Here is a 16,335-nt window from a genome sequence, read left to right on the forward strand (position 1 = left end):
AAACCCTAGAGCCAACGTAATTGTCTCTTTTATTCAAGAGAAACTCCAAAGGTAAGTTTCTTATATTGATTAAGAGTAATTTGTTGTGAATCTTTTGTATCTGCAAATTTGCAATAACATTTCGTTTGAACAAAAAAAAAAAAAACAGAAAGAAGAATGAATTCATCAACATCATGCAGTCCTCCTCAACTACCACTCATCTGTCTCTCGGACAGAACACTAAAGCCAGGGAGCTCAGCGTGGGTTAAAGTGAGGAGTGATGTCCGTAAAGCTCTAGAAGAGTACGGTTGTTTCGAAGCCCGATTTGATCAACTGTCAATGGAGCTTCAGGAGTCGGTTTTGGAGGCCATGGAAGAGCTTTTCGCATTGCCTACAGAAACAAAACAGAGAAACGTGTGCCCTAAACCTTTCGTTGGATATATGACTCATAACAATCTCTCAGAGAGTTTCGGCATCCACGATGCTAATGTTTTGGACAAGGCTCACGACTTTACTCAACAACTCTGGCCTGATCAGGGTAACAAGGGTATCGGGTATATCTGAAAACCACTATACTTTTATAAATTACACGATTCGTAATTCGTAAAATGATCTTATTATTTCTTTTTTATAATTCCCTAATTTTTTTGATAAAACTCAAAAATATATAGTTCCTGAATTCTTGTTCATGAGTATGTTATTTTTAAGCTCAAATTCATCATTATTTTAATAGCTTGGACATGTACGTAACTCTTAATTTTTCAACATTTTTTATACATAAAAGAAAACAATATTTAGCTTAATCAATTGTTCGACAGCTTTATTTCACTCAAATCGTATATATATATCCAATGATCTATATATGTTATGTTGTTTCCATTGATTTTTATTTACAAGTTTATTTTTTTCTTTTGTTTAATTGGTTTTAAAAAAACAGTAAGAAGATCCAACTGTTTGCTGAGAAATTAGCAGAATTGGATGTGATGGTGAGAAGATTGGTAATAGAGAGCTATGGGGTAGAAAATTACATTGATGAACATTTGAATTCAACAAATTACCGTCTGCGACTGATGAAGTATATAGCACCACCTGATGATGATGATGATGTTGCTAGTATTGGTGTTAAGGTTAACAATCTCAAAATTGGTCATGATGATGTTAATGACAGTGCTAATATTAATGTTGGTCTTGATGCTGAGACCAGTGTTAATGGTAAAGTTGATGCTGAAGCTAATGGTGATACTACTGCTTGTGCCGTTGGTGGTGTTACTGGGGATGCTAGAGTTGCTGCCAGTGATGGTACTAATGTTGATGCTTATAATGCTAATGTTGGTGTTGGTGTTGGTGTTGGTGTTGATGTCAACGCTGGTGTTGCTAATACTGGTTATACTAAAAGTGATGGTGATGCTGAGGAGGCGAAGTTGGGGTTACCTTGTCATACTGATAAAAGCTTTCTGACAGTACTTTACCAGCATCATATTGAAGGTTTGGAGGTGAAGACCAAAGAGGACAAGTGGATCAGAATTAAACCATCCCCTGATACTCTCGTTGTTATGGCCGGAGATTCTCTTTGTGTAAGTTTCAATCAGTTTTGGCTTTACTTTTTCTACTTTAGTACACTCTTTCTTTTACCAAAATTCTAATTCTAGTACTATTCGACCATGTGGCTCTGTAAACAGTACGTACTAAAAAGTAGAGCCGAGGGCCTTTGGCTGTTTTATAACACATGTGGTGGATCTGTAACTTATACTTTTGGATATATATATGTAACACAACTTTACTTAGGTTTTTCTCTTTACTCTATCATGACTTTTGTGGTTTTGTTTGCTTTTTATAACATGATTGTCATGTCATAGTAATAATAATTCATATATATGTACATATGGTGATGTTGTATCATGCATGCAGGCACTAACGAATGGTAGGATCCCTCCTCCGTATCACCGAGTAAGGGTAACAGAGAAAAAGAAGACAAGATACGCAGCAGGGTTGTTCACGATTCCTAAAGCTGGATATATCGTTGATTCACCAAAAGAACTTGTGGACGAGAAGCATCCACGAGTCTTCAAACCCTTTGATTATATCGACTTCATGGGCTTCTATCTCTCTGAAGCTGGTCGTAGAGCTCAATCTACTCTCCATGCTTTTTGTGCCGTCTCTGGCGAATGATACCGCTTCATAAAAAATGCTTGGTGGTTTCGATTTTTCATCATCATCAACTAAGTATATCAAAATCCAATTAATATTATACGAAATAAGGGTTTTTGACTAGTTGAGTTTATGTTTGTTTGTATTATGTATATGTCTTCAGGGAGATCTAATTAATTAGTCTCTCTATTGTGTGCAAATTAATGTACAATAATGTGATAACTAAATAATATTGAATTTGCCTTTTTTTTTCTTTCTATTGGATCATTGCTTCTTCAATTCTATTAGAATTCTATTTCAGTTGATATAATGGAATTAATTAGTTGGTTCCCTAATGTTGTTCTTTTCTTTAAATAAAGATTTGTGATGTTGCACTTCTCTGAATGGTATAGTCGTGCTTAGTTTCACCAAAGAGTAACGTAGATAACACAACAACATTTTTCATGTGTCCAAAAACCATGTTTCTTTTAGACAACCATGTTATCTCACAGAGGTGCCAAAAGAACTTGTAGGGTTTAAATTGTTATCATTCGAACGTTCAACCAAGATTAATATATTTCAACTGAGAATCACTCTATCGTTGTTGATGATACTGTTTCATTGATCGACCTTACAGATAAATGAAGCTAGATAGAAATGAAACAGAATTACCTTTTTTCTTTCTTGAAACAAATGATCAAGGTTCTTGATCGAAGATCATATATACTTATCAGTCAATGGACTTAAACTGTACATTATAGAAAAGCCCAAATTAGGCCCATTAATAACATTCAACCAGATTCTGTTGTCCGCAGATGAAAACTCTCAAGTCTCAAATCTCAAATCTCAATTGTTGTCTTAACTCAAGACAATTCAAAGATGTTTGTAATTAACCGTACTGAAGCAAATCTTTAGTAATGACGTTTTAATAATTAGAGTAATTTAAGTAAACAACCGTTCTCTATATGTTAACCAATCAAAAAAATCCACGTGGGCTATCATATTAAAATAATAATATATCTCTAGAAAACAAAGACAAGAGAGAGAGAGATCCTTCTTCAAAACTTTGAAAATTTAGATTTGTTCTCTCTTTTATTTTGAAATCAGAATCAGTCTTCTCTTCTCTTATCATTTCCGATGATGATTTTGTTCCACTGATTGATCGATCACTCCAGTCCAGTAAACAAATCTCGCCGGAGTTTCTTCCCGCCGGGATTAAATCATGCCTTTGCCTATATTCCCGTCACGGTTACAGTGTTCGTCTTCGTCGTCGCGATACTCGCTTCCTCGGCCGAAGCCTCGAATCGATCCTAGCTTGACCTTAATTCCAGGCTTATCCAACGACGTAGCGAGGCTGATCCTCTCCTTCGTCCCTTACCCTCACATCTCTCGTCTCAAATCGACTTGTAAATCGTGGTACGCTTTCCTCTCTTCCAAAACCCTAATTTCACTCCGCCATAGCCGAGACAACAGAGACGGCGACAATCTCTCGCATCTCCTTTGTATCTTCCCTCAAGATCCTTCGATTTCGCCTCCGCTTCTCTTCGATCCCGTGACTCTGTTCTGGAGACCGCTTCCTCTCATGCCTTGTAACCCTCACGTTTACGGTCTCTGCAATTTCGTAGCCGTGTCTCTTGGTCCCTACGTTTATGTCCTCGGTGGTTCTGCTTTTGACACTAGGTCGTATCCTCTCGATGTTCCTTTGCCTACTTCTTCTGTGTTCCGTTTCAGTTTCGTCAAATCGGTTTGGGAACGGCTCTCTCCGATGTTGTCTCCGCGTGGAAGCTTCGCTTGTGCTGCGATGCCTGGTTTGTCTGATCGGATTATTGTGGCGGGAGGAGGATCACGGCACACGTTGTTTGGTGCTGCTGGAAGTAGAATGAGCTCGGTTGAGATGTATGATGTTGAGAAAGATGAGTGGAGAGAGATGGATGAATTGCCTAGGTTTAGAGCAGGATGTGTTGGCTTCTTGGTTGGGAATGAGAATGAGAAGGAGGAGAAGGAAGAGAGAGAGTTTTGGGTGATGGGTGGATACGGCGGATCAAGGACTGTTTCTGGGATTCTTCCTGTTGATGAGTACTATAAAGACGCTGCAGTGATGGATTTGAGAGTAGATGGTGGCGAGAAATGGAGGCTAGTTGGAGATATGTGGGGAGAAGAAGAGAGACCTAAGCTTGGGAAGATTGTTGCTGTTGATTGTGGTAAGCCTGTGTTTTTCATGTTGGATAGGGATTGGATTCTTAGGTATGAGATATGTTCCAATAGGTGGAGAAAGGAGTCAAGTGTGCCTAAGAAAGCTCATTATGACAAACCAGTTGGTTTTGTCGCACTGAACGGTGAATTACATGTTATGATTCTTTTGGATGGTTATAACCTGATGGACACAAGGCATACTAGACAACAGAGGAATGCTGGATCTTTGATGATTCATATGTATGATCCAAAGAAGAAAACTTGGAGATCAGTTGTCTCAAAGCCACCGTTCAATCATCAACTCGATTTCAGGACCACGGTTATGTGCACCATCCGATTGTAGTAGGTTTAGAACCTCTCTCATCACATCGTGTTTAGAATAAAATCTGCTGTTCATGGTGTGAGCTCGGATGAAGTTAGTATTGACTATTGAATCTGTTTCTTTTGCCATATGCATATCCTTCCCATGTTAGTAGTTGTACAGATTGAAAAACAAAAAAAAAGGAACTTCCATATTCGGTTATATTGTAATACAAACTATAATATACTATGGCTTTGTATAAAATTGCTCTTAGCTGTGAACAATGCAACATTTGCAGCCTTGCAGTTACTCTTTTTCTACTCAGTTCAAATTGAGTTTTCCATATACTATCCAAATCCAAGACTTTGTGAATCTTTTTTTTAAAGACTGCCAATCATGAGATTTTGTTATAAAAGAGAAGGCAGTTTCCTACTATGAGCAAGTCTGGTCATGGAACAAGACAAGACAGTCTCTTACCATTGATGTGTTTGTATGTGCTACAGACCACACACTGAAGCTAGAAGTAGTATATAATGTGTAGCTTGGCATTCTCAATCTGATGCAATCTCATGATCCAGATTTGCACATGTGCTAATATCACACTCCACAAGTCCACATAATTGAGTGGTATCACATATGTGGCCATGCGATGAGGTATTTACTTCGTCTATCTGTCGATCGTTAAGTGTATATATTAAGATGAGACATTGAATTCTCATCAAACAAAATATAGGTTAGGAGTATTATACATTTATACTATTGGACTTAAGTTTTATATTATAGCAATGATTTGGAAGTGACCACACTAATCGACAAAGTCAAACGTGGCAACACAGCTTTGCACGCTTCAATTACACACACGTCGACGAAAAAACCATATCCGCTCGTAAGTTTTATTGAAAAAGGCGAAAACTTTTCGAGAAATTCAAAGGGGAAAAAGAAAAGAGGTTTCTGCGTACTGTTACGAATTGTTTCCATCGTACGGGTACTCACCTAAAAACCTGACCTTTTGTTTATTTTTTGTTTGGTTTACAAATTCGCGATCCGATTTAGGGTCACAGCTCTCAGAAAGTTCTCAAATTGGGGGAGTGATACTGTTTCTGGGTTCTTTCGATCATTCGATGTATATGGTGATTTAAACTTTTGTGCATTTCTAATTCGATGCTGGAACAATTAGGGTTGATACTGGTTTCTTTGCATTCTTCACTACACAGATAAAAACGACGACTTCGATTCTATTTGGAATAGGGTTTTTGTAATTACCAAGTTCTCTCTTTTTGTCTTTTTTTTTTTTTGTCTCCCGTTATGTTGCTTGTTGATGATTGATGATTGATGATTAATGAAGCTGTAGTATCGTAATATTTAATTGGTTCTTTGATTGAGTTTTTCATAACTGGGTTTAAATGAGCAAAGAGGGGTTTAGTGTGTGAATGTGTTATTGATTTTACTTGAACATTTTACTGGCTTTTGCAGGCAAGCTATGGTTCAAAATGGACTTTGAATGAAACTTTGGTTTAAGAAAATATCAATGGTGGTTATCTTCAATAATGTTTTTTGGACCAAGTGAGATTGATGCTGATGAAATGGGTTATGCAATGAGTAGACTTGAGATAGAATCCGATTTTTGTGATGCTGGAAAAGACTTTTCTGGAGTTGGTAGTAGTAGTGGTAGTCACAGATCAAGTGAACATTTGGCAGATTTAGACCATGAAATCAGTCAGGTTACTAAGTTGAGATCTAGTCCTCATCAACGGTTTAGCCGTGAAGTCCCTGGGAGACATCAGTTACCTGTGTCTACTGTGAAGATGTTGGCTGGTCGAGAAAGTAATTTCTCTGGAAGAGGAAGGTTTTCCGCAGCTGATTGTTGCCATATGCTAAGCAGATATTTGCCTGTAAAAGGTCCTTGGCTTGTCGATCAAATGAAAAGCCGAGCTTATGTCTCTCAGTTTTCAACTGATGGCTCTCTCTTTATTGCGGGGTTTCAGGTAAATTCTTCATCTCTGTAATTATTATCTCAGTTTTGGGAACAGTTGACTCGTCTCTTGGCATGTCCCGGTTTTTTTTACATTTCCTAGAGAAGCATTTTCTGAATGAATTAATCTGCATACCTTGCCTTTAATCAAAATTTTCAGGGGAGCCATATTCGGATTTATAATGTAGAGAAGGGATGGAAAGTTCAAAAGGATATTCTTGCAAAAAGTTTGCGATGGACTGTTACCGATACTTCTCTATCCCCTGATCAGCGAAATCTGGTAAGTTTTTGATCTTTCAACTACGACTTACTCATGTTTGATTAAAATTTCTCATATGACTTTAGATGCAAACTTTGACCTCGAATCAGATAATATCTTTTATAGTGATACAGAGTAAGTGGGTTTGTCTAGTCTATATGGTCTCTTGTTAGATAAAGAAATCTATGATTATCTTCCAAAGAAAAGAATTAATGAATTATTTCGATATTGCAGGTCTACGCAAGCATGTCACCTATTGTTCACATTGTTGGTGCTGGGTCCGGTAAAACAGAGTCTCATGCAAATGTTACGGTATGAACCACATTATGTGTTTAGTTAGGGGAAATTTTTATTATGGGATCGGATCCCTGCTTTTGTTTTCTTTGTTCACATGTTTTAGTTTCTGTTTCAACATCTCATCAATGAGGTTAACTTTAGTTTATTTGAGGGACATGTATTTAACAGGAGATCCATGATGGATTAGACTTCTCTTCTGACGAAGATGGAGGGTACTCTTTTGGAATATTCTCTGTGAAATTTTCAACTGATGGGCGAGAACTTGTTGCTGGGAGCAGTGATGATTCCATCTATGTTTATGATCTCGAAGCAAATAGAGTTTCACTCCGGACTGTTGCACACACGGTAAAAAAAAATTATTGGTTGGGACAATTTCTACTAAGATTTCTACCTGTGTGTTAGTGGTGATGTTATCGCTCTAGCACTGATAGCAATTTCTCCATTTCTGCAGTCTGATGTAAATACTGTGTGCTTTGCGGATGAAAGTGGAAACTTGATTTTATCTGGAAGTGATGATAATCTCTGCAAGGTTAGTGTCTTTGTTGCTGCAATATTACAATAAATTTTCTGGCCGTTATAAGCAAAGTTGTAACAATATCTTGTTCAAAATTCATTACACAATAGGTGTGGGATAGGCGTTGTTTCATTGGGAGAGATAAGCCAGCTGGTGTTTTAGTGGGCCACCTCGAAGGTGTTACCTTCATCGATAGCCGTGGAGATGGTCGCTATTTCATATCAAATGGCAAAGACCAAACCATCAAATTGTGGGATATCAGAAAAATGTCCTCAAGCGCACCTGCAAGGTAATTATTTCCTACATAAAACTGAATTTGGCCTGTAACATTGTTGGTCGCATCTTGTTTATTGGTGTTTCACTGGGAATTTGTGATGAAACTGATTGTTCTTTTTTACAGGCATGAGGTGCTAAGAAACTATGAATGGGATTACAGATGGATGGATTATCCTACTGAAGCAAGAGATTTGAAGCACCCATCTGATCAGTCAGTGTCGACATATAAAGGTCACTCAGTGTTGCGTACTCTCATCCGTTGCTACTTCTCTCCAGCGCATAGGTCAGTCTCTTTGTAGTTCCATAATATCCCAAGCCTGATACGTGAGAACGCTCCTTTTACATATTTCTCTAATTCGTGTGTCTGGCTTCTTTTGTTCTTTCTTTTGACAGTACTGGCCAAAAGTACATCTACACAGGATCCAACGACAGTTCCGTCTATATATATGACTTGGTAAACCCTAAATCCTCATAAACACATTTAAGAGACTATTACATGAAAAAAAATGTAGCATTTTATGGTTTATGTTTGCATACTGATTGGTGTGTGCTGAATCTCTATCGTCTCGGTTTTGACCAATCTTGGATTCATTATTTGTTCTTAGGTAAGTGGAGATAAAGTGGCAGTGCTAAAACATCATAGCTCCCCTGTAAGAGACTGTAACTGGCATCCGCATTACCCAACTCTTATAAGCTCTTCGTGGGACGGAGATCTTGTGAAATGGGAATTTCCAGGAAGTGGTGAGGCACCGATCATGAGTAAGAAAAGGGTTCGAAGGAGACATTTCTACTACTGATGCATCTCTACCTACACATACTCATGGTATCTCTAAGTCCTATATATATATATATAAAATGTAGAGAAGAAGATGATGATGAATAATAATATAGCACAAGTAAGAATCATCAAAATAAGGCTTTTAAGTTAGAAAAAAAGGCTTTGGTGTGCGTGTGGAAAGTGTCATGTTGTGTGATAAAACCATTCTCTTCCCCAACCATTTTTAAAAGATGTGGTAATGCAATGTAGTAATAATTATAATACACTTTTGTCATGGTTTGGTTCCATACATTTACTTTATAGAATGAAATTATATATATGCTTTGTTCACTCCTTTGTTTTTGGGAATTTTATAAATAAAATGACATTTTTATTCCAAAATACCACGAAACCATAATATTTTTGGAGTACAATATTATAAGACATCACTACACTACACTTTCCAACTAAAGTAATTAGTTTTAGGTACCCAACAAAAATCATTAATCATGCAATGCTAATATAGGCGTTGCTCATTTTATTCGAAGCATAAATATAATGAGATACAATCATCATTAGCATTACGCCATTCACAAAGTCACCAACGAATAAACAAATCGTTTTTTTTTTTTTTGTTACCATCGAAACTCGAAAAGGTTGTGTTATAACAAAATAACCCAGAAAAAAGACCCGAGAATCCATAACTGCCTAAAATTACGTCTTTACCCTCGCCACTCGTTGCACTGTGTTGTTGGTCTGGTTTTCTGCGAACCGGCCTTAACCGGACACGGCGTTTGTACCGGTAGCACCATACAGTTGTATTGCAGACACAGCGAGCTGCTCACCGGAATATCCGCCGCCGGGCTAATTTGTATTCCCGTAAAGAAGTTGTGTTGGAGGTACAGTGTTTGTATATTCGCTGCCAACAACCGATCCACGAAGCTAACCGGGACTTGACCGCTGAACCGGTTATTGTTCAGGTATAGATTCTGTACGTTGGAGAGAAGCGGAGAGAGCTCGCCGGAGAATCTGTTGTAGCTTAAATCGACGGTTGGGATTGTTACCTGATTCGCCGGTTGAATCGCGCCGTAGAAGAAATTGCGTTGTAATTGTAGGTTGGTGATCGGGAAGGTGAAGACCTGACCGGGGATCGCGCCGGTGAACCGGTTTAAGCTGAGATCGAGGTAATTGAGCTGGTTTAGTCTGAGTAAAACCCGGTTTACTGGTCCGGTTAGCTGGTTCCAAGCGAGTGAGAGGTATTGTAGCGACGGAGGAAGAGACGTCGGAGAAATGACGCCGGTGAGGTTGTTGCGTTTGAGATCGATTCGGGTTAAGGTTTGCGAGAGGAACTGGGGAAGTGATCCGTTCAAGTGATTGTGACATAGAATCAGATTCGATAGCCCCGGCAAGGATCCGACTGAGGGAGGAATCGACCCGGTTAGTTGATTGTAGCTCAGATCGAGCGTCTTGAGTTCCCGAAGCTCGCCGAGACTCGCCGGAATCTCGCCGGAGAGAAAATTCCGACTGATAGCGAGGAACCGGAGATTCTTCGACTGCGAGATGGTGTGAGGTAACGAACCCATGATCCGACCCGGGACGATAGAGAGCTCTGTTAAAGCAGAGAGTTTTCCGATAGCCGGGTCAATCCGACCAGATAAACCGGGTGAACCGGCTCTTGAATCACCGAGGTTAAGAGCGGTTACTTTATCACCGTCGCAGTAAACTCCGGCGAAGCTGCAAGGGTCGGCGGTGAAATCCCAAGAATCGAAGAAATTTGAACCTGGTAGATCATCTAACGACTTGCGAATGGCTTGCAGAGCCAAGAAATCAACAGGGACGATGATCGATTCCACGAATGAACCGAATCGAAGAAGAAGAAACAAAACACAAAACAGAGTAGCAAATCTCATCGTAGCCGTTAGAGCTTTTAAAAAAAAACAGAGACTTTATAAACAAAAACGCAACAAGCTTCAAAATTGAGAAATGGGTAGTCAGAGTAAGTCAGAAAGAAGATGATGGTGTGGTTAAAATGGAGAGTTCTTGTGGGAGCTTTAATGGCGGATGTTGATACTAGTGACGATGTCAAATGACTGAAGAAGGAGGGAATTTTAAGAAATTTATAAAGAAGCAAAGGTATCTTAGAAGAGAAGTGAAAGAGACAAAAGAAGAAGAAGAGGTAATCAAAATGGCTTAAGGAGGAAGCGAAATCAAGAGCTCGAATAAACTTTCTTCTTCTTCTTCTTCTTCTTCCACTTGCTTTTTGTTTCAGAGATTACTTTGTTTGGGTGGGTTTGTGAAGAAAGAAGGAAAGAGTCATAAATGCTACAAAGTGTTTTTTCTTACTAGTTTTTACATTTTGTGTGATACGTTTTTTTTGTGTCAGTCAGAAAATAAAAATAATGTAAATTTATGTCGGGAATATGCAACAGGTAAAACGGCTGTCCGAGCCTTTAGGTTCGGAGTGACAGATCAGCAGCTTCGGAAGTAAGAGGAGCCTAGCTGGTTAGTTGACTCCTGGTGGTGGGGTCATGACTCACGTGACATGTGTGTACTTTAGGCTTTATGTCCGTTGACACGTCAGCTTCTTTTTTTTTTTTTTGCTGAATATTGGTTTAGCCGTTTAGGTTACTTCACCGGTATTTACAAAAAGCTTAGGTTATATGATGTGTTAATAAATTAGTGACGTTTATACACTTTGTTTTATACGTGTTTTATTATAATACCTTGAGTTAAACTTGGAGCGATATACCAAATACCAATATATATATTGGTGTTAGTTTAAGTGGATCTCTCTCTACTTTTGTAAGAGGGAACCAAGAGAGAAAATTCCAAGTGATCAAAGCCAAAGACGAAATTGTTATCAAGTCTCTAAAAAAATTATGATTATGGTCCCAACTGCCACGAAAAGAGAATTTGCACACCTGTTGGAATGTGTGTGTTTTTGTTGTATGTTAGTATCCATTCTCTCAGTGGTCATGATCACATTGCACCGATATGTGCTCACCCCAAAGCTGAAAAAACAAAATATTTAACTAATAGATCTTTGACGTTGTTGTTGATGATGGTAGTGACAGAGGTGAATGTTAGTGATGCTCTATGACTAGTCATTTTCACTCCATCTGCTGTTTTTTTTATTCTTTATACATAACCAAAACAATCTACGGCTTCTAATGATTACAGTTACAATGAGTGCAAATTCGACCTATCACAACGATATATTTAGTTAAGAACTTAAAATGATTCATTCTTAAATTGTATATAGTAGAGAAAGTTATAAACTTATATAGAATTGTGTAGATACTGGGACGCATCAAATCCTATATTTCCATAACCATGCATCATGGTTGGACCATTATAATTCAATGGCTACTCACAAGAACCCCATTATCAATTTTCAACAATCATGTCCTAGAAACTAAGATAACTGCTAATCATTTGCCTAGGAGACTAAGTGAGCCATGCATTATAATTTAACCATTTGTGTATTTTGATATAAGGAAACAATATTAAAAAGGTTGATTCATCCACACGTAGTGATGATAAAAAGCGTCACATACGTGATACGTATCTCTGATTATAATTAGTAAAGCGTTTTGCTTTTCGGCCTAACACAAAGAGTACCATCAAGTATCAAACGTTCAAACTCTAAAATGAGTGTATAGAGAAGTGATTTCACCTTGGGAAAAATCATCAACCAAAATCATATCTTGAAAGCATCAATATGGATAATTTGGTCACATAAATGAGCCTCGGAGAATTTGGGAGTTACAGCCAACAAGAAAATTAAAGAGCCGTAGAGAATGTTAAGGTTTTACATCTGGATCCAGAGTTTTTTCAGTTTTGCTTCCAAGACTCGAAAGTTAAAATGGACTGACAACAGCAAATAATGCAAAAGAAATGCAAAAAAAGAAGAAGGTCAAAGTCGTTCATGTATGTGTAGGTTGTTTAGGAAAATTTCAAAGAGCCTCAGAGAATATTCTCCTTTGGAGTTCTGAGATAGACGACAATGAATAATCAACGATGTTGATAGAGAAGAAGAAAGTGGGAAGAGCTTCTTCCGTTTATTCTTGAGGGATATATAGAAATGACCAAACTGTAAAGCCACTCTTTACAAGATGTTGTATAATTTAAATGTAGTAAATAGAGCAGTCTAAAGATTTTTTAAAAAAAGAAAACCCAAAGCAAAACCTTCATTGCCATATTGATGATTCAAAAGCTGAGAGGAGAAAAAGCTTTTAACCGCGAGCAAAACGAGCCTGAATCCTCCTCTGGATTTTTGCCCGACAAGACGGACAGTCTTCCATGGCTTCCTTCTCATGAAGCTGGTTACATTTAGTGCAAAGAACCTGATGGGCACAAGGCAAGAATATCACACTCATCTCTTCAGACAAACACATCACACATTCCATCTCTCTTTTGATTTTCGACTCTGACCCGTGATTATTCTCCCATACATTTGCTCCTGCCATTGGGTTTGCCTTTGTGGTGGTGGTATGATTCATTCCGCTCTTATTACCGTCATTGCTTCCATCTATGCCTTTTTTCAATGCAGCTATCTTCAAGCCCTCTGACTTGAGTTTCAGATTTGAGATCTCGGTCGAAAGTCTTTCGATGTTCTCAATGTAGTATTTCACGTCATTCTCTGCTTTTGTTTTGATCCGCTCTTCTTCTACTTTACCGAGCTCTTCCAGTTTTCCTCTCTCTTTCTTTAATGCAGCTGCTTGAGCTGCGAGTTTCCCCTTCGCTGCCTTTTCTTGTTTCCAAGTAGCCTGCAACTGAGTTTCATTAGTTATTTTCATCAAACTTCGACACTTAGACAACAGTCTTTTTTCATACCGACTACATTGTTAATCAGAAATATAATTTCTATCACAATACTATGGATAATTCTTGATTTGAAGAACACACCACAAGAGGTATATAAGATAAACTCTCAGATGTAAACATATTTTCCCTCCAATTTCTCTAATTCCTTCGAAACAATGTAGATAATTGGGGAAAACTCAAAATGTGAATATTCCAGCCAAAAGAATGAAATGATTACCTGAAAAATAATTGTAGAGGAAAGGATATGATAAATTATCATACAATATTATACAGCTCCATAGTCGAGAAGACCTAAAATGAGCAAAGGCTTTTTGTCTACAAAAGGAGCTAACCTCAATTTGGTTTTGGCGGGTTTTTGCCTTGGCAACTTCTTGCTGCAGCTCTGCCACCTTGTCTCTTTGACTCTTGAGCTCTTCCTGCAACAAAACCTTTTGCCCTTCCCACGACTGAGCATTCTTCAACGATCTTTGCACTCTCTCCTTTGCTTCTCTATAGTTCTCAGCGGACTCAGCAGCCCTTATATTAGCAGCTTCCCTCTCTCTCTTTAACAGAGATTGTTCCAGCTCGAGCCTACGAACTGTGTTGTTAGCTCTTTCAATCTGGTTCGTCGCGTTATTCAAAGCCAACTCCATTTCAGACCTCCTTTTCATAGTGTTTTCTTCCAATAATTGCTTCTCTTTTCTGAACTCTTCTGCCTCTTCTTTCTCTTTTCTTAGTGCCTTAAGCTCTGGTTGATCCTTAAGAAGTCTAACTGTAGCCTGCTTTACTTTCTGATTAGCCCAGTCTGTCCAATCCTGCAATTCTTTCTGCAGATCTTTCATTCGGGGAACTAGCTTTAGAATCAATTCATCTCTTTTATTTCGGGGAACATATATTCCCAGAGATGCATCATATGGGATTGCAGCATAGTAATCTGGTGCTGGCTTTGTAGATACAGAAACCTTTTCTTCAGGCTGAGAACTGGACTTCTTTTCTAAAGCTACTGGAGCATTATTAGCAGGTAATGCAGTAACATACTCCTTAACATTTAATACAGGCGAATCTGACTTAGTACTGTTACTAGTTGAAAGAGTGCTGCTACTCTCAGCTAAAGGAATTTTCACAACATCTGTTGTAATCTTGGATGAAGAATTTCTTGCTTGTGAGGACAGTAAATCGGAAGCTGCTTTGCTTCTTTTCTCCACAAGGAAACCACCAAACTTTGCTGTCTTATAGCCACCACCTTTGCTATAAGTTCTAATCTTCTCCACACATGATTTCTGCCGGAGCATGGCCAATTCTTTTTTGGTGCGGCCTTTTCGACAAGATACTAATTTTTCATCAGAAACAGAAGTCAGGGATGCACTTTTAGTGCCTTCAGCAGAAGCAGTGGTAACAGAAAATACCTCTTTTCCAGGTGTTGCTCCACTAGCATGAGGATTTTTGGAGTTGTTTACATTTGGGAAGTTCCCAAATTTGACTGGGTCACTGTGATTGCTTTGGGTATTGGACACTGAGGCCTTTGGGTTATCTGAGTCAGTGGATTTTGGAGGATTACACTCGGCACCTGGAGTTTCCGATTTTTTATTTGCATTGCAACCTGAAGATCCGTCGAACCCTTCTCCTTCCACTTCAAATGCTTGCAAAACATTCAAGTCACACATCAGCAGCCTCCACATTGCTTCGACTGTTGAAAGCGATGGCCTAACCTCCCTAACAAGACTTATCTTCTCTACCAATGTATATGCAACAAGTTGTTGTAAATCCTCAAACACATAGTCTCTCGAACCAGCAACTTTTTTCCCACTCTTTAAGAAACTCAAAGTATCATTAACAATGTTTGACACGAGATCATTTCCTCCACAGTAGAGCCTACTGCTTGAAATAGCTTTGAGTACAACATCCTCACTATACCCACAATCCATAATCTGATTCATTGCACTACGGAAGAGGTTGAGCAAATTTGATGATAATAGTTCTTCGAGTTGACAAGCAAACGGATCATCCCATCCTGAGGATTCAGACTCTTCCGCTTTCAGCTGGCCGTTCGAGTTATTGTCACACAAAGGGTTCTGAGACTTGAGTGAATGTAACTCATATCGAGGGAATTCAGTCAAGGAACCAGCAGTTAGAGGAGAAGGATCAGCTAACTTTCTCTTGTTCTTCCTTCCTTTCTCTTGTGGTGGTGACACTGAAGATGTTCCCACTTTGCCACCATTGAGAGCAGCACACTCATTCATTTCTTCTTGCTTCTCAAGAATCTCAACCATTAAGCAATAATTCCCTGAGATAATGAATATTTCAAGTAACAAAAGACAGAGATAACAAAAACGATTAGTGTTCAGACACCATATCCCTCGTCACAGATTCAATAAAACAACCAAGGAAGCTAGAAACAGAAGCTTTGTGATAATGCAAACGCACAGAGACGATTCCCAAATTCCAATAGCAAACTTGAAGAAAAGACCAATACAATCGGCCAAATTCCCAAAAACTAATTAGATTCCCAGAACAAATCAAACACAATTCCCCCACAGAAACACATAAGATTGATCAAACATAGCAGCTCAATCGGAATGCAATCGAATCGGGAGCAAAAATGAATCATTTGATCATTCAACCGAAAACAAAAACACGGAGTCGTAAACTGACCGGAAACGGAGGGGACGGTGGAAGGCAAAACCGCGGGAAAAAAGACGATCGGAAGAGGGTCGAAGAGAGAGAACGAGAGAGAGAGGGGAGAGGGATCGATGAATATATAATTAAATAAATAAGAGTGTTGCAGAGAGCGAGAGGCACTGTGAGGAAGAGAAAGAAGAAGTGCGTGGCTAGAAGATGAAGAGCCGAACCAAAT

General features: G+C 38.7%; 5 protein-coding genes across 9 annotated transcripts; 3 read left to right on the forward strand and 2 right to left on the reverse strand.

Annotated features, from left to right (window-relative positions):
• On the forward strand, positions 1-2,359 carry LOC111830062 (probable 2-oxoglutarate-dependent dioxygenase AOP1). Its single transcript, XM_023780881.1, has 4 exons — positions 1-51; positions 149-533; positions 917-1,553; positions 1,888-2,359. Exons 2-4 carry the CDS (start codon positions 157-159, stop codon positions 2,146-2,148), a joined length of 1,275 nt encoding a protein of 424 aa, XP_023636649.1. The 5' UTR covers positions 1-51; positions 149-156; the 3' UTR covers positions 2,149-2,359.
• An 830-nt stretch (positions 2,360-3,189) lies between these two features.
• Positions 3,190-4,909, forward strand: LOC17882070 (F-box/kelch-repeat protein OR23). The gene has a single exon (XM_006287715.2). It carries the CDS (start codon positions 3,329-3,331, stop codon positions 4,640-4,642), a length of 1,314 nt encoding a protein of 437 aa, XP_006287777.1. The 5' UTR covers positions 3,190-3,328; the 3' UTR covers positions 4,643-4,909.
• Positions 4,910-5,472: 563 nt separating this feature from the next.
• Positions 5,473-9,026, forward strand: LOC17884579 (LEC14B protein). Of its 4 annotated transcripts, none has more exons than XM_006287532.2 (10): positions 5,473-5,585; positions 6,074-6,585; positions 6,733-6,852; positions 7,066-7,143; positions 7,297-7,473; positions 7,580-7,657; positions 7,753-7,931; positions 8,043-8,201; positions 8,312-8,372; positions 8,524-9,026. In XM_006287532.2, exons 2-10 carry the CDS (start codon positions 6,148-6,150, stop codon positions 8,713-8,715), a joined length of 1,482 nt encoding a protein of 493 aa, XP_006287594.1. In that variant the 5' UTR covers positions 5,473-5,585; positions 6,074-6,147; the 3' UTR covers positions 8,716-9,026. The 4 variants fall into 4 exon arrangements, with proteins under 4 accessions (XP_006287594.1, XP_023636014.1, XP_006287595.1 ...); XM_023780246.1 differs by having other exon boundaries at positions 5,500-5,579; XM_006287533.2 differs by lacking the exon at positions 5,473-5,585 and adding an exon at positions 5,614-5,723.
• A 149-nt stretch (positions 9,027-9,175) lies between these two features.
• Positions 9,176-11,055, reverse strand: LOC17882991 (receptor kinase-like protein Xa21). The gene has a single exon (XM_006290034.2). It carries the CDS (start codon positions 10,583-10,585, stop codon positions 9,398-9,400), a length of 1,188 nt encoding a protein of 395 aa, XP_006290096.1. The 5' UTR covers positions 10,586-11,055; the 3' UTR covers positions 9,176-9,397.
• A 1,647-nt stretch (positions 11,056-12,702) lies between these two features.
• Positions 12,703-16,292, reverse strand: LOC17881343 (putative E3 ubiquitin-protein ligase RF298). 2 transcript variants are annotated; one of them, XM_006289058.2, is made up of 3 exons: positions 16,134-16,292; positions 13,835-15,765; positions 12,703-13,444 (listed from the first exon to the last, which is right to left on the reverse strand). In XM_006289058.2, exons 2-3 carry the CDS (start codon positions 15,749-15,751, stop codon positions 12,911-12,913), a joined length of 2,451 nt encoding a protein of 816 aa, XP_006289120.1. In that variant the 5' UTR covers positions 15,752-15,765; positions 16,134-16,292; the 3' UTR covers positions 12,703-12,910. The 2 variants fall into 2 exon arrangements, with proteins under 2 accessions (XP_006289120.1, XP_023637699.1); XM_023781931.1 differs by having other exon boundaries at positions 12,703-13,450.
• Between the last annotated feature and the right edge of the window lie 43 nt (positions 16,293-16,335).

Source organism: Capsella rubella, unplaced genomic scaffold, assembly GCF_000375325.1.
Source record: "Capsella rubella cultivar Monte Gargano unplaced genomic scaffold, Caprub1_0 scaffold_6, whole genome shotgun sequence".
Lineage (NCBI taxonomy): Eukaryota > Viridiplantae > Streptophyta > Magnoliopsida > Brassicales > Brassicaceae > Capsella > Capsella rubella.

What these genes read in the sequence shown, in the direction of transcription:
- LOC17884579 (XM_006287532.2), top strand. Translation starts at nt 6,148, where the DNA reads ATGTTTTTTGGACCAAGTGAGATTGATGCTGATGAAATGGGTTATGCA. An exon ending in TCTTTATTGCGGGGTTTCAG is followed by an intron (nt 6,586 to 6,732) that starts GTAAATTCTTCA and finishes CAAAATTTTCAG; the next exon opens with GGGAGCCATATTCGGATTTA. An exon ending in GTGATGATAATCTCTGCAAG is followed by an intron (nt 7,658 to 7,752) that starts GTTAGTGTCTTT and finishes ATTACACAATAG; the next exon opens with GTGTGGGATAGGCGTTGTTT.
- LOC17881343 (XM_023781931.1), bottom strand. Translation starts at nt 15,751, where the DNA reads ATGGTTGAGATTCTTGAGAAGCAAGAAGAAATGAATGAGTGTGCTGCT. An exon ending in CCCGCCAAAACCAAATTGAG is followed by an intron (nt 13,451 to 13,834) that starts GTTAGCTCCTTT and finishes AATGAAACTCAG; the next exon opens with TTGCAGGCTACTTGGAAACA.
- LOC17882991 (XM_006290034.2), bottom strand. Translation starts at nt 10,585, where the DNA reads ATGAGATTTGCTACTCTGTTTTGTGTTTTGTTTCTTCTTCTTCGATTC.
- LOC17882070 (XM_006287715.2), top strand. Translation starts at nt 3,329, where the DNA reads ATGCCTTTGCCTATATTCCCGTCACGGTTACAGTGTTCGTCTTCGTCG.
- LOC111830062 (XM_023780881.1), top strand. Translation starts at nt 157, where the DNA reads ATGAATTCATCAACATCATGCAGTCCTCCTCAACTACCACTCATCTGT. An exon ending in CAGGGTAACAAGGGTATCGG is followed by an intron (nt 534 to 916) that starts GTATATCTGAAA and finishes TTAAAAAAACAG; the next exon opens with TAAGAAGATCCAACTGTTTG. An exon ending in TGGCCGGAGATTCTCTTTGT is followed by an intron (nt 1,554 to 1,887) that starts GTAAGTTTCAAT and finishes TCATGCATGCAG; the next exon opens with GCACTAACGAATGGTAGGAT.